Here is a 15,546-nt window from a genome sequence, read left to right on the forward strand (position 1 = left end):
TAGAGAGTATAACAGTGAAGACCTTTTTTTCTTTAGCAGCGTACAGAGGACAGTCTTCAAGGTGGTTATTGGAGAACTGTTGCCGGCAATTTATACAACATTTCTTTACATTTCACAGTGCCAAACTAAACAGTAATCTACATGATTCCTTAACTCTCAATTCCGCTCCATCTAAAATGTCTGTATGCTCTCTACATACATGTCATGAACTTTCATTAGCTGCATGTCAAGGAATTCACCTGTACATGAAGAACAGAAGAAGCCTCATAAATATTTTCCTAAATGGAACATGTAAATATAAAACAATTATATTACATAAAAAGCTTAACCATAACTGAACCCATGCATCTGAGTGGCTTTACTAAAAATAAATAGACCCATCAACAAATAAACTCATGGAGCAAATACAGCCGAAGTTTACCAAGTATCTCCTGTAACTCAGTATGTCTCTTCACATTAACAATTATTAAACTTGAAAGAACAACTCTTTTTAAGATGGTTGCAGTATGCGAGCGGTCAAGGGACTGTATAGCACATATGCATTATGCAGGTCATGTATGAAGGTAGATAAAAGTTTAATATTTTAAATACTGAAATAAATAAAATATTAAATATTATTATAATAGCAATATCTTTTATAAATAATATTAATATTAAATTATTAAAAACAATAATATCTAGCAATCATTACTTACTGCTTATCGCCAAATTTTTGGTAGCAAAAATTAGAATATAATTAGTATATTGACATTATAACTATACAAATATCCCACCTATCTAAAAATCCATATCCAACCCAACCATTAGCTTGAACCTTCCTTGTTCGTATGAGCTTGCATAAGAGTAGCCACATATGTGGTTGTGTAATGCTAGAAGGGCCATACATTTAGTTGCATATTGATAACTAGGCTGCATATGTAGCTATGCAAAGATGCTAATTCTATAACATATATGTCCACAAAGTGCCAAGTAGATTATCTTTTTGTCCCATATAACCTGATTGCATATGGTAGCTACATATAAGGTATGCGGTGCAGTCAGGAGACCACATACACATACTGCATTTTGAAACGCTAAAAAAATAGATGACGAGAAGATTGTTGATTGAGTTTAATGATCAAGCGAACATCAAACAAAATTGAAGAAACCAACCATGTGATTCTAAAATAAAACCCCAAAAGGGTCATTGTACAACATGACAAGTTGTAACTGATAATATATAAAACAAAAGAACCCACTATTACCTCTTTCCATTGGAAACCACTGAATTGTAGTGCTCACCAAGCCCATAAGCATGTCTGTGGTATGATAATAAGATGCTCGGGTTGCTGAGATTATCATTCTCAGATTTATATTCCTTGCCCATTTCCACATCAGGAAAAGAACCTGAATATATCACGATATGTTTCTTGAGGCAATGTGTGAGAGCACCAAGCTCAAGTTGTCCTCCCCAAGCTGCTGTGGTCCGAGCCTCTTCACAATACTTCTCAAATCGTTCCATGGGTGAGCTATCTGAATCCACCTCGACCTTACTATCAGATAGGAAAAATGGGAGGAAGTCTGATGCATGTTCTCTCATGTAATTAGCAGCCATTTCCCGGAGCTCTTGGTAGCTATATGGAGAGATATTTCTGGAGTATAGTGATAATTGGTCTTCGACAGCTCGATATAAACAATGACCATCTGGCTTGATCTCATTTATTGTCAAACCAAGAGGCTCAAGCTTTCTCTCCAAACTCTCATTTTCAATCATACGATCACTAATGATGTTGCTCTGTTCTTCCTGTATCCTTTGCTCTCTAGCTGCTACCTCTTGAGCTCTTCTTCCACGCCTCCTTGCTCCCTTGCTAGGTTTTGTGGACTCTCTATGATTAGTGACAGAAATACCAGCGATAGCTTTTACCAAACAGTCCAGATTGTCCTTCTCTGAGTTGTCAGTCCTTTTGTAGCCTAAGAAAGCAAGTTCATCAGAGTGCTTTGCTTTTATTTGTGATAACAATTGAGATATCTCATCCTCGACCTGTTTCTTCTTGGCTCTTTGTTCAGCTTTGCTGCCTTTAGCAGCCTCTTTTTTGAGTTTTATTTCTTTGATTTGAAGTTCGGTGATCTCTTGCCTGTAAAAACAGTTGGTCTTACATGTAAGAGAAAATTTTATAAACCCAAAAATTTATCATAACTTTAAAAATATGCGATAAACAAAAGATTATAAAGTACTAAGGAAGAACCTGACATCATTACATCTTTCAAAGTGTTGCCCTAAACATAGCAGAATAAAGGAAAAAGATTCACGTAGCTGATCCCAACTAGTTTGGGATCAAGGCTTAGTTGAGTTGAGCTGAGTTGTCCATAAACATAACTTTATGACATCAATTTTCTAGAAGCAAGCTATTGTATGATCCATCCAAAATCCTTTTTGACTATTTCCACACTTTTGAAGAACAAATAACAACTAAATAATAATGCATTCCTGAACAATGAAGCCCTTTGATCTGAACAATAAGGTGAACAAGTCCAAGAAGAGTCTCTAGTTGGATTACTAATCTACTAGTTCCTAAGCAATTTCCTGAAGTATTGGTTTTTGTATGGTTCAAGGGAGATAAGTAAAAGATCCTAACATATTTTAAAAAGTTTTATGGGAAAATCTGCACATTGCAATTAGTTGATGATGCATGACTGGTTTCACTACTGTGACAGTCTTCAAGCAATTTGGAAAGTTTCTGATTTTGGCATAGTTGAAGCAAGATGAAGAGAAGAACCAGACACCTTTAGTTAATTGAAACTTTAAACACTTCCAAAAAAGAGAAAGTGACTCGTGTGTCTGCATAATTCTCTAATATAGTAAAACAATGGTGTCTCTCTATAATTTGGCATGCATTAAGCATACAATGAACTCTTAATGTAACATGACATATGGAGGATGGACAACAATATGAAAAATACATCAAGGGGAAACTAAAAGAGAGCAAACAGTCAAGAGGATAGTAGAAATATGGAAAGATAACTCTCAGTATATCTCAGGAGCTTAGATGGTTTGCTGATGTTGAGAAACAAGCTTCTATTAAGCAAACACCATGTAATGGGGTTCATTTGGCAGGTTTTTTTCTTGATGTTAATTCCAATGTCAGAGGACTCTGTCTTGCAGTTTTCATTTGGAATATAGCTTGTTGCTAGGCTTTTAGAAACCTTAGAAGATTATTGCTTTTCTTTTCTTTTTTATGTATATATAATTCCATTACTTTCCTTAGATGTGTTCTGGTTCCTAAGCAGAGAAACTAATCTTTGACTATAACCGCTTGTACCACCACCTTCCTCATTACTGGGTTAACACGTTTTAACTGGTGGGTCTACCATCACTAAAACTCATGTGAAAATTATGTACTGGTCCCTAGTTTAACCTTTGATTAGTTTAAAGCCCCTAAGTTACTACTTTCACATAATAGGAAATTAAAAAAAGCTGAGGAAAGATAATTTTGAGATCTCTAGTGGGAAGTTGATTATTTATTGGTCCACAAGTTACAAGTATGTATATAGAAGCAGTCTCAACCAATAAAAGTTTGCTTTGAAGTCCATAATTACCACCAAGGTGGTAGCTCAGTTGGAACGGGGCGTTTACTTCCAACCAAGTGGTTCCAGGTTCGAAACGCGCGGGCGTCGATTAAATTTGGGGACCGAATGCTCCACGCCTGGACACGGGGTCTGGAAGTGCTACTGGTCGGCTGATAGCCTGGGTGGTGCCAGGTGTGACGTACTCACACGGAGGGTCGGGTCGGGTAACCAAGCCGGCTCACGGGTGGGGAGGGTATAAGTAAAATAGGTCGGCGTGCCCAACACACGACCCGGTTTGCCCGCATCGAACATTCTCCTGGCGGGGTGGGGGCCCAGTGGGGGCTGCTACGCGGGGTTGGGCTTGTCCCTTCCTCCCCCCTGCTCCCTTTTCTTAAGCAAAAAAAAAAAAAGTCCATAATTAGATGTTTACTTAATTACCCTAAGCATTGGCAAGTGTATAGAATATATACATACATATAGACAAACATATATATATATATATATATATATATACATATATTTATATATATAGAGAGAGAGAGAGCTAAACTTGGCTATACTCGAGTGGATATCCACATAGATCCAGTTAAGTTTAGATTGGACAATGAAGGTCCCACATTGATGATCCGAGCTGTTGGATGCAATCTACTGTCTTTAAACTATTACATACCAACACTCATGCAATTTGGAGATCCCTAACCTATGCATCAAGTGATTAACAAAATATATATAGTTTAATGTTATTTAGATTGTCTAATTTTTTTTTATCGCTTCATGCATAGGCTAGAGATTTCTAAATCACATACTTTTTGGTATGTAAACTGTTTAAAAATAGTAGATCACATCCAACAGCTTGGATCATCGGTGTGAGACCTCCATTGTCGAATCTAGACCTAACTGAATCTGAGTAGAGATCTACTTGAGGTAGAAAAGTCAAGCTGTATATATACGGTCCCTAAACTGGACATTTGATAATTTGACAACTCTTAAATTCCCTATTTTAATGTGAAGGCTAGGAGCGTGCATGGTTCGGGTCGGGCTGATTTAGGGTAATTTTTGGAACCAAACTGATTTAAACCGGTTTTCTAAAACCCAAATCAAAATTGAACTGATTTATTCAAAAAAAGGGTTCAAACTAACCCAAAAGTTCAGTTTGGCTCGGTTTGCTTTAATGGGTTGATGTTCAATGTGCTGGACTAAGTCTAAACAATTAAAAAAAATTAAAAATTAATATATATAAATACATATATATATATATATATATATTATATACACATATGGGTTGGGTTGGGTTGGTTTATAAATATATATATATATATATATATATATATATATATATATAAATATATGGGTTGGGTCGATTCGATTTGAATGTATATATACTTATATATACAAATGGGCCAGATCGAGTTAGATCGGATCAGGTTGGTTTGAATATATATACTTATATATACATATGGGTCGGGTCAATTTGATTTGAATCAGTTTTCCGAAAATTCAAACTAAAACTGAACCGAATTTTTTTAGGTTCAAAATTTGTTCAAACCGACACCAAACCGAATTTTAAAAACCGAAGAGACTGGTACGCATCAAGCTCAGGATTTGGCCTATTTTTTGCACACCCTTATTGAAGGCCTATCTCTCTACATGAGATCACAATTTGGTCACAATTTTTTCATGTGAAGGCCGAGTAACAAATGTTATCAACAAAGGTAATACTAAGAGTCCCAAAGAAATTGAGCGAAGCAGTATCGTTTCGGAGCCATGATTCTAATGATGTTGTGTGTATGCAAAATCGAAATATATCTAGAGGCACCAATCAGTGTGATATTATATTAAGTGTTCCCTGATATCGCAAGGCACATATGTAGTTGAAGAAAAAATTCATGGTTCTAAAGAAACTGGTCTGGATCATTCTTATCAAAAATAAGAAACAATATCTGGTTTAGGCTAGCTATGACCACATAGTCACCAATATGAAAGAGAAAAAGCTATGACCAAATTGTGATCTCATGTAGAGAGAGAGGCCTTCACATGAAACCCAAGAATTCAAGAGTTGTCAGAATATCAAACGTCCAATTTAGGGACCACACACACACACACACTTGCCTATGCTTGTAAATTAGGGTAATGAAGTAAACATCTAATTAGGGACTTCAGAGAAAACTTTTCTTGGTGGAGACGGCTCTATATAAACTTGTAACTTACAGACCAACAGATAATCAACTTCCCATTTAGAGATCTCAAAATTATATTTCCTCAGCTATTTTTTTAATTTCTTATTATGTGAAAGTAGTAATTCAGGAGCTTTGAACTAATCAAAGGTTAAATTAGGGAAAAATATATCATTTTCACATGAGTTTTAATGATTGATCAAAGGTTAAACTTATCACTTTGTCTACCATCCAAACACTTGGTGGGTCATTACACCATTTCCTCACCCTCATTAAAGTATTTTTTTAATTTCTTATTATGTGAAAGTAGTAATTCAGGAGCTTTGAGCTAATCAAAGGTTAAATTAGGGACCACTATATAATTTTCACATGAGTTTTAATGATTGATCAAAGGTTAAACTTATCACTTTGTCTACCATCCAAACACTTGGTGGGTCATTACACCATTTCCTCACCCTCATTAAAGTATGTGCTTGTCAAATATGCACGATGTTATCCAATCAAAATATTCAAACCATTTTTAGCATCCAAAGGTTCAGAAACAAATTCAAGACAGTTTCTTCGCCCTCTGACCATTGGATACTAGCAGTCACACAGTGAGAGATTCGATTCAACATTGTAGAATGAAATGTGAATGTAATACGAATTCTCTGCAGTTACAATTTAATGCATGATCAAATGCCCTTATTGCTACTTGAATTTTCAACTGATGCACTCCCCAAAAGGAAGAATATGCTTTATTCCCCATGTATCCCCATTAATTTGGATTTATCCATGATAAAATTGTTTCAAGGGAGCATTTATGAGACCTTTTCAGCCACATGCAAACACAATAGTCCTATAGGAGATCAACATAATCTAAGGCATACATTCATCAATGCGGAATCAATTGTATAGCATGCAATGTTAAAACATATAAGCTATGAGATTCAATGTTGCCAAATTACAAATAGAAAGTTAAATGCAGTATCTAGGTTCCCATGTAAATTACCCATCCTTTTTCCAGATAATCAGTCTTCTAATGTATTCAGCAGAGTATTTTTCTATTGAAATCTAACTTAATAAAACTAAGCCATAGGATATTGAGGATCAGCTCAAAGGCTCCCCTTGTTGATGACCTGCTTAAATAATATTAGTGAATCTGTCCACCATTTAAGGAAAGAGAGTAAATGCCCTTTAGTAATTAGGCAGTCAGCTTTATTAGAATTAGCAGCAATAATGGGCCATGAAACTCCATATAACCCCTTCTTTTTCCTTCAAACCACCGCCATTGCAGAGACAGCTACATATTGCTCCGCATTCATTTTAACAGGTAATCCACCATCAATTTCTTAAATCATCTTCCTTTTGCTCTGCATAAGATCCTGTCACAAATTATTACAGTCAAAAGAGGAAAGATCGTCATAATTCTGCCAAACTGTCAGCCATTCAAGTTGGCATTTCAAATAACATGGAATAGGCAGCAACATGATAAGTGACACCAATAAGCAATAAATAATCCTCTATGTGCTTTACCAAATTCTTCACATGTTCTCTAGTCTTTCAATAATGAGATCTGTAATGCTCTTTTTTTAACTCATCTGATATTCCTTAGAGAAGTATCCAGTAAAGTAATTGGCTTCAAGCTTACATAAACACATATATCCCAATGCCAAAACCAATCCTTCTTGTCACGGCCTTGGTGAGTTCAACTTAAACCTGAAAAGGCATGAGATATTTCTAGACTAAAATGATATTCCTACTTCGACAAATAACTCTACTTAGACAATCAAATCAAACTGTTGTTCAGACAATGGAGGGGTCAAATGAGAAACTTCCCCAAAATCTGCACCACATCAAAGTGTAGCATATATAATAGAATTAATACTTCAAAAGATAGAAACACAATCTTGATCACTCAAATCTACTAACCAACGAAATGACCTTCCAGTGCAATTAATTAACAATATGATTGAGCTATTTTGAGTTACAGAACAGTACATTATCATACTTCAAAAACCACTCCGGCATATGAAGAGAACTCAAGACTTGGGATTCCATCAAAATTCTTCCAAACATCTCATTCTCCCTTAAAATTAACGATAAGCAATAATTCTTGTCATTCATTTTCATATGATCCCTCAGAATGACTTATGTCACACAAGTTTTATGCTCACCACAAGCACATCCAAGTGATAGCTGACATTCAAGTATAATATAAAACACATTCTACTGCTTTCCTGCCTTCCAATATATCAAAGATTTGGATTGCAAAACCTAGTCTACAGTCACGTTTTTCTATCAGAGATCACATCCTCTTTTTCTCAAACATTTGTACAGTCTATGTCAAAAGATTGCTTTCAAATCTGGCTATAAGCATATGTTGCTGGTTTCTGATTCTTTTGGTTCAATTTAAACCTACAGTCTTTATATAATGGGTATCAGGCATTGATCCTTGTTTTATTCACGTGTGGCATATACTAGGGTCTAGGTACTTCCTTGTTCTTCCAGTCTTTTCCACTCTTGATCCAGTAACATTTTTGACCCAACTATTCTATGGTGTTTTTTCTTAAGAAGGAAAAGGGCCTGAGATTAAATTCATGTGTCTGTCTTTCATCTACCTTGTAAGGTTTAAAGGTTTTCCTGTTATGGCTCTTTTGGTATTTCCATCTATTTAACTTCAACTTCACAACTGGATCCAACTTCATTTACATGCATTTAGGTTCCAATACGAATGATAGATATTGCATGAACGTTACCATCCAATGTGTCCACTATTTTCCAAAAGGAGCTTAATAATGTTACTAAGTTCAAGATCAATGGCATATGAAGCCAGATATGGAATCATGAATCCAGATAATATCAGCAGGACGAAGAAAACTCATGTATTCTTGTTGCATCTCAATCAAATTTACAATTAAATCTTTTAACAGCAGTTCATGATATATTATGCCCTTAGCAATTAGGGGTTGGAATGTAATGTTGCATAATAGCATATCATGCTAGAGAGAGGTATGCACTGACATGAGAACTATATTACATTCCAAAAAGACGGTGATGGCATGCTGAGATGATATGGTAAAACCTTTTGATAAGCTAGGCTATTTTTGGATGCAGCAAGTACCATGGTTTGAAAATCCCAAAAATAGCTTGATCCTTCTAATATTAAAGATGCAATATTGCTAGTTATAAACAGACGCTATGCATCATGCATGTGCATTACAGTTTAAAAAATTCTTGGCCACAAACCAGCATGAGCCAGCTTATATTGGATCAAACAAGCAACAATGAAGAGAAGCCTAGAAGAGATTGGGAATGTTTAAAATATGGAAAAATGAAGAAGAAAACCTGCTCGAATGACATACTGTACTTCGTAAGATTTCTTAGTATTTACTTTGCAGTCCGGTCACATATCAACCTATGTCATCTTGTACCATAGCATATCACTGCGACATATGAAGGCAGGGACAGATATCAAAATGCAGCCCCTATTGTGGCAGTAATTGTATGGCACTCTACATGTTCTGTACAAGTATACATGGATTAAGCACTCAAATATTGTAATACTCATGCTTGCCAATTAAGCCTAAATTGTTATCCTCCAACATAAAAATGGCAATGACAAGGATGTCAATCCTTATGCAACAGCCAAATGTCTTGGTTATATAACTGATATTATAATATGATCTCGATCTTGCAGTCTGACCATCTAATCAAACAATTAAGTGGTAATCTTATGTCGGAGTAGGTATCAAAATGTAGCCCCTTGTTGTGGCAGTAATTTTATGTCACTCTGCATGTTCTGCATTAGTATACATGGATTAAGCACTCAAATATTGTAATACTCATGCTTGCCAATTAAGCCTAAATTGTTATCCTCCAACATAAAAATGGCAATGAAAAGAATGTCAATCCTTATGCAACAGCCAAATGTCTTGGTTATATAACTGATATTATAATATGATCTCAATCTTGCAGTCTGACCACCTAATCAAACAACTAAGTGGTAATCTTATGTCAGAGTGATGAGAACAAGTAGAGTATATCAGTGATGAAAGAGGAAATCAGGGCAAAAAAGAAAGAGAAGAAGAAAGGAATTATGGAATACAATACAATTAAACCAAGGAATTAAAATCAATCCAAACCTTTCAAATGAAAATCATAAGAACAATACTGCAAACCACTTCAAGATTTATAGAGTTCAAACTATGTTAGTTAACATATCTACCAAAATAAATACCAAGAAAATACTAAAACACTCAATCAGCTAACATGGCAGACAGCTTTAGTCGAACACAAAAAGTACCCTTCTCCGTCAGAACTAGTTGGAATGAGAAGGATTGTGAATCCAATCTAGTATAAAAATGCAGAACTCTCCGACTAGGTCTTATGTCATGCCGTTTGAACATTGCATTTATTTGGTTGACTATGGTGCATGTCCAAAAAAAAAACTCTATTTACAAGCAATAAATATCGCCTTGGGAAATGATAATCGTTGCCCATATAGGGGGAAGAACTGACATAGTAACAAAGATCACTCCCTGATGGCTAGATACACAAATAATAACACTGTGATTTTAGATCACATATTCAGGAAAGTGAAAGAGAAGCAGATTTGATCTAAACCATAAATTTTAGACAAAGCCTTAAGCTAGAGGAAAAAGTATTGCACAAAATCCACCATAAAAACTAAAAAATTTACCATATTTTTTATGTATGTTCATTTATATCATGCAGATGGACTTGCCCTTTTGACAATGACTCAAAATCCTAACAAACCTATACTAAATATAATCCCTTGACTTAAGTAAGCTAATAGTAACCCTCAATAAATTTACGACCTAAAAAAATTTACTATAAATTTTTATGTATATTCATTTATATCATGCAGATGGACTTGCCCTTTTGACAATGACTCAAAATCCTAAGAAACGTATATTAAATATAATCCCTTAACTTAAGTAAACTGATAGTAACCCTCAAATTTATGACTAAAGAAAGCAAAAGGTTATAAGTATGCCCTCAAATTGATCAATGCTTTTAGGCCATAATAACTTAGACCATGGTATACCATACCATACTGAACCAAATGGTATGAGAGTGTACCATATTGTACCGGTTCCATACCAGTATATGCTACAAGAGACATAACGACACTCAGTATGCCGAATCGGCCCCATACCAGGCATACCAACATAGTGACAAGGTGGCATCAGTACAGAGCTTGGTACTAAGATGGCGTACCTTGACTTAGACTATAACATTTCTAATAATATTAACTCATCGAGACAACCCAAATCATATATTAATTGAACAATGCTAATCCAAACTCCAATTACAAGTTATGACACTTGAAATATTTAGCTGCAATTAAATCTGAAAATAGAACTGTTAGTTGAGATATAATTCTGTAGTCCTTTCTAATCGTACAATGTTTTCAAGAACAATCAGGTTTCAAGAGATTTATTCCTTGACTGCGAAAGTTTTTAAAGAGATTTAAAAACTGAAAGTTTTTTAATATGATGATTCATGTTAACCAATGTATCGAACAACTTGATTTTATATCAAATTTGGTTAGGTGAAGCTCAATGATGAAATTTCACATTGATAAACTGATGGATGTTATCTACAAGACTAAACTACCTAGGAACCATGCATTATATGTTCGGACACTCCTTATGATTAAATTTTCCCAAAATTAAGAATTTGAGTACGTTATAATATTTTAATTTGATCTATGGTTACGCACAGGCAAAATAGTTGGATTTTGGTTTCCATTCATTTTAAGATGCCTAGATCAAGATCAACTTTTGAATAAAAAAAAATCCATAGAATACTTTTTAATATGCTAGTTCTAGTTATGGCATTCATGTGATGACTAGATGCATAATTTTCATGTATGTGTATTTTAGATTGTACACAGTTCAGACATTCTAAACCAGTGTGTGTGTGTGTGTGTGTCTGTGTGTGTGTGTTAAATTTTGGAACCCAATCTTTGAAGTCCGCATGACTACATTTGCCTTAGAATCTAGTAGACCTCACTAAGGATAATGAAAAAAAGAGAGAAAGAAATAAGTTACTTTCCTTCCAATGGGATTGAGGCTTCGGTTCTACACTTTTATCATTGCAAAAATCAAATAATCAATTATGGGACATTCTAAATTAATGATTCATGTGGTTGAGCATGTTCTGAACTATCCAAAAATGCATGTAACCAAAATCAAGTACTCAAAAGGTCTCTTACCTATTATCAAGTCATCCATCAAACATATTGATAGTCTGATATTAAGCAGTGACACAATTTAAGAAGCATGAAGCCTCTTTAATGGGGACATCAGAGCCGTTCGTTCAGACAATCGAGCCATCAGAGCTGCTTGCTCGCGCCCGCACCAGGGATGACATCATTATAGTTATGAGAGGATCCTGAGCCACCGGATTGAGTCAGACCCAGATCGGATCCATTTGAGTCTGCATTATGTTTCTTTTATTGCCTTATTAGTTGTTTTTGTTTGAGTCGATTTGGTTGTATTTCTGTTATTATGGAGTCGATTTGGTTATTGAGTCAAGTGATTGGATCAATTGATCAATGTAAGACCTAATTATAAAGGTCCAATTTTGAATGTGATCAATTGGTTTAATGGTCTAATGTTAGTAAGGTTTAATTGGTATGTAATCAATTAATTGACTTAGTCAATTAATTGAAGGGTTCAAGTTTGGTTAGTTGTTAATTATTTGACTTGATCAATTCATGATGTAAGGCCTATATAAGGGCCACCCCACTCATGAATTAGAAAATTGATGATTGAATAAAAAAAACCCTAGCCTCCTTCTTCTTCCTCTTCTTCTCATCTTCCTCTTCTTCTCTTCTTCCTGCGTCTCTATAACCTCTTCTTCCTCCTCCTTCCCTTCTTCTTCCTCTTTCTCTCTTCTCCCTGCAGTGGTCCTCCATCACCCTTGAAATTAGCTTGTAGATTTTCAAGATATTTGAACCATAGGTATGAGAACTCTAGAACAATTCCTTTTCCTTTAGGAATTTTGGATTTTTTAAATCATGATAAAAACAGTGGTTCATAAATTCAAAAAAGCATATTCTTCACCAAGTGTTTGCGATGTGTATATAGATCAAAATGGATGAATAAATTTATGCAAAGTGGAGAAATAAAACCGATCAAAAAGAAAACAAAGAAGCGAAGAACAAGTGGAATCCGTCATCATAAATTCAATACTGTCAAAGTAAATCAAGGTACGCATAATTGCTTATAGACATCTAATCTAGATTCTGAAATCCTATTACCTAACATTGTTGCCAGGAAAAATGAATGAAGTTCAGCATAATCCAGCTACAAACAAAAGACAAAATGTATAACGTATAAACCCCTTCGAAACTTGAAATGGCATAAGTCTCTAAAATAGCAATGCTTATATCTTACATCAAGTGAATGCCGAGGCAATGAAAATATATTCAGAAAGCTTTTATCACCTGCATTGTAGGTGAAGATAATCCTTTGATCTTAGGAGCACCTGTAAATAGTATCATATTCTCTAAAGTAATTGCTACAGTTTGTTATTTATTTTCTAATATATCATTATAATACTTCTCCAATCATTTGGCCTTTGTCTGTAATGTTGTAGAACTCATGTAATAATATTGCTCACCAACTTACCGGTTGTCCTCCCATGATTTCATAAATTGATTGGTATGCCATCCATAATTAGCACCTTATACATTTCCATCCCAAATGTATATAAGATGTGAATTACTAAAAATCATATTGTTTATCTTTAACCTCAATATTGTATATTCTTAACAATATCAGTGAGGCAAGCAGCAGTTCCTCTATCAGCTGTTTCAGTCATAAGAAACATAATTTTAACTGTCACGACCTGGATCCAGATCCGTGTCACGGCCGTGCTACTGCCGACTACCGCCCACAATAGCACAAAACCATATATCAAGATAATAAGGTAGTCAAAATAGTCAACCTTCATTTATAACCGTCCGAGTACAACTTTCAGGATAACCCAAAGTACAAAGCTACTAAAACAGTTTATGTACACAAAATGTTTGTTTTACCCCCAAAATGAACCTGATGCAAGAAGTCTCTTGCTGCTAACTCTAGCGGTGATCTAACAGAAAAATGTAAATAAACAGGTATGAGCTATACGACTCAGTAAGTAATCATGCATAATCTTACCGGATCAAACATAATACTAAACATGTTTATGCAAGGTTTGAGAAGCTGACATGTACATCAAATACAATTTTTCATATGTACAATATACTCAAACAAAGCTGTAAATCAATGCATGTACAATCATGCAATTTCATAAATATGATTATATATCATAAAAATTGTGCCATTATTCTATGATTTGAAATCTATACTTTCAGATAGTAGTGTAGCTACGGCCGCTCTTAAACTCCCACGGCAAGGATCAGTATGCCAAGTTATTGTTGCCTACTGGCGGGGCCCCATGTTGTTCAGTTATTCTTACCCACTGGCAGGGGCCCATGCATAGCATCTGAGAGTTCATAAATCATAACTTTCGTAAATCATATTTTATAAGTCATTTGAAAATTGATTAATGGCACCTCAAATCATTAATTTCATGATCATGCTACAAATATCATTTTAATGCATTTATAATACCATATTTCATGGAATACATAATATAACTGAACCATGTTATCTTTGGTAAATCATGCACACTTACTAGCATATGCTTGATTCTATAATTGAAAGTATAAATAACACTTTATAAATTTTATAAACAAAGTATTTTCATGATTTATAAAATAATAAGATTAGTGCAAGATTACTTACCATTTTCACAAATCATATACACAATTCAAATTGCATGAATAATACTTGTTTGTGATACATGATCTATAAGATTTAAGACAAATTACTTACCTTTTCAATTGGCTTAAAGCTTTCTCCTTTCCTTTGTTAATCAGTTCATTGATTATCTAATCATGTCAAAGAGACATTTATTCAGTAAGTATACTTCTCTATTTATTTTGCAAGCCCTTAGCCTAATTTCATGTAATTTGAGCTACAAGGCTTCCGATCTCAATTTTAGGCTAGTTCCACCTCAATTTAACCCAACGTTTGACTACTTGAGCTTGGATTAAAATCAAATCAAGCCCACATAGACCAATTTAGTCTTTAATTACAGGATTGGGCCTGGTTCAAGATTATGTCTTGTCCTTTCTAGGTCAAATTGGTCTTCTGATTGGGTCATTGGGCTCAGTCCAAAATCTAATTGGGCCTAAGGGTCAATTTAAATTATTTGGGCTTGAATTAGGGTCAGCCTGCGGTTAATTTGGTCTTTAACAGTTGATTTGGGCTTGGATTAGGATCGACCCGAACCTACTGAATCCATTTTAAACCACCATTTTAAATACTTTGGGCTCGGCCCAAGGCCAGCCTGAGTCCAATCATTGCACAATCCAATTTAATTAGATTCAGATCCAATTGAACTTGGACTCAACCCAATTTAAACTTTGTTTAGCTTAATCAATTTAAATTTCAATCTGATTGAACCTAGTTGGATTTAGATGAGACCCAACCCGAGTTAACCCAAATCCATTTTAATTTCTTTAAATCAGATTGGATTGGTTCGGGTTCGGACTCAACCCGTTAATCCAAACCAAACCCGTTAACCCATTCCTCCTTTTTCTCCTCCTTTTTTTTTCTTTTCTTTCTTTTTCCTTCCCTTTTCTTTTTCTTTTTTTTCTTCCTGTTTCTTCCCGAACCTTCCTTTCCTTCTCTCATTTCCTTTCTTTTCTTTCTTCTCTTCTCCCTTCTCCTCCCTTTCTTCTCTTCTCCCGATCCCTCTTTTC

At 34.9% G+C, this 15,546-nt stretch overlaps 1 protein-coding gene across 1 annotated transcript in view; it reads right to left on the bottom strand.

Moving 5' to 3' along the window:
• The window catches only part of LOC103697440 (OVARIAN TUMOR DOMAIN-containing deubiquitinating enzyme 5-like), a 28,970-nt gene continuing 13,424 nt past the window's right edge, over positions 1 to 15,546 (bottom strand). Inside the window, exons 2-3 of the mRNA XM_039132564.3 lie at positions 1,245 to 2,114; positions 1 to 239 (exon numbers count right to left, since the gene is read on the bottom strand). Of these exons, the coding sequence (XP_038988492.1) occupies positions 236 to 239; positions 1,245 to 2,114 (874 nt within the window). The 3' untranslated portion in view covers positions 1 to 235. The remainder of the gene's footprint in view (positions 240 to 1,244; positions 2,115 to 15,546) is intronic.

This window comes from Phoenix dactylifera, chromosome 14 (assembly GCF_051530095.1).
Source record: "Phoenix dactylifera cultivar Ajwa chromosome 14, Ajwa_hap1_PhDact_Kaust_v1.1, whole genome shotgun sequence".
Taxonomy (NCBI): domain Eukaryota; kingdom Viridiplantae; phylum Streptophyta; class Magnoliopsida; order Arecales; family Arecaceae; genus Phoenix; species Phoenix dactylifera.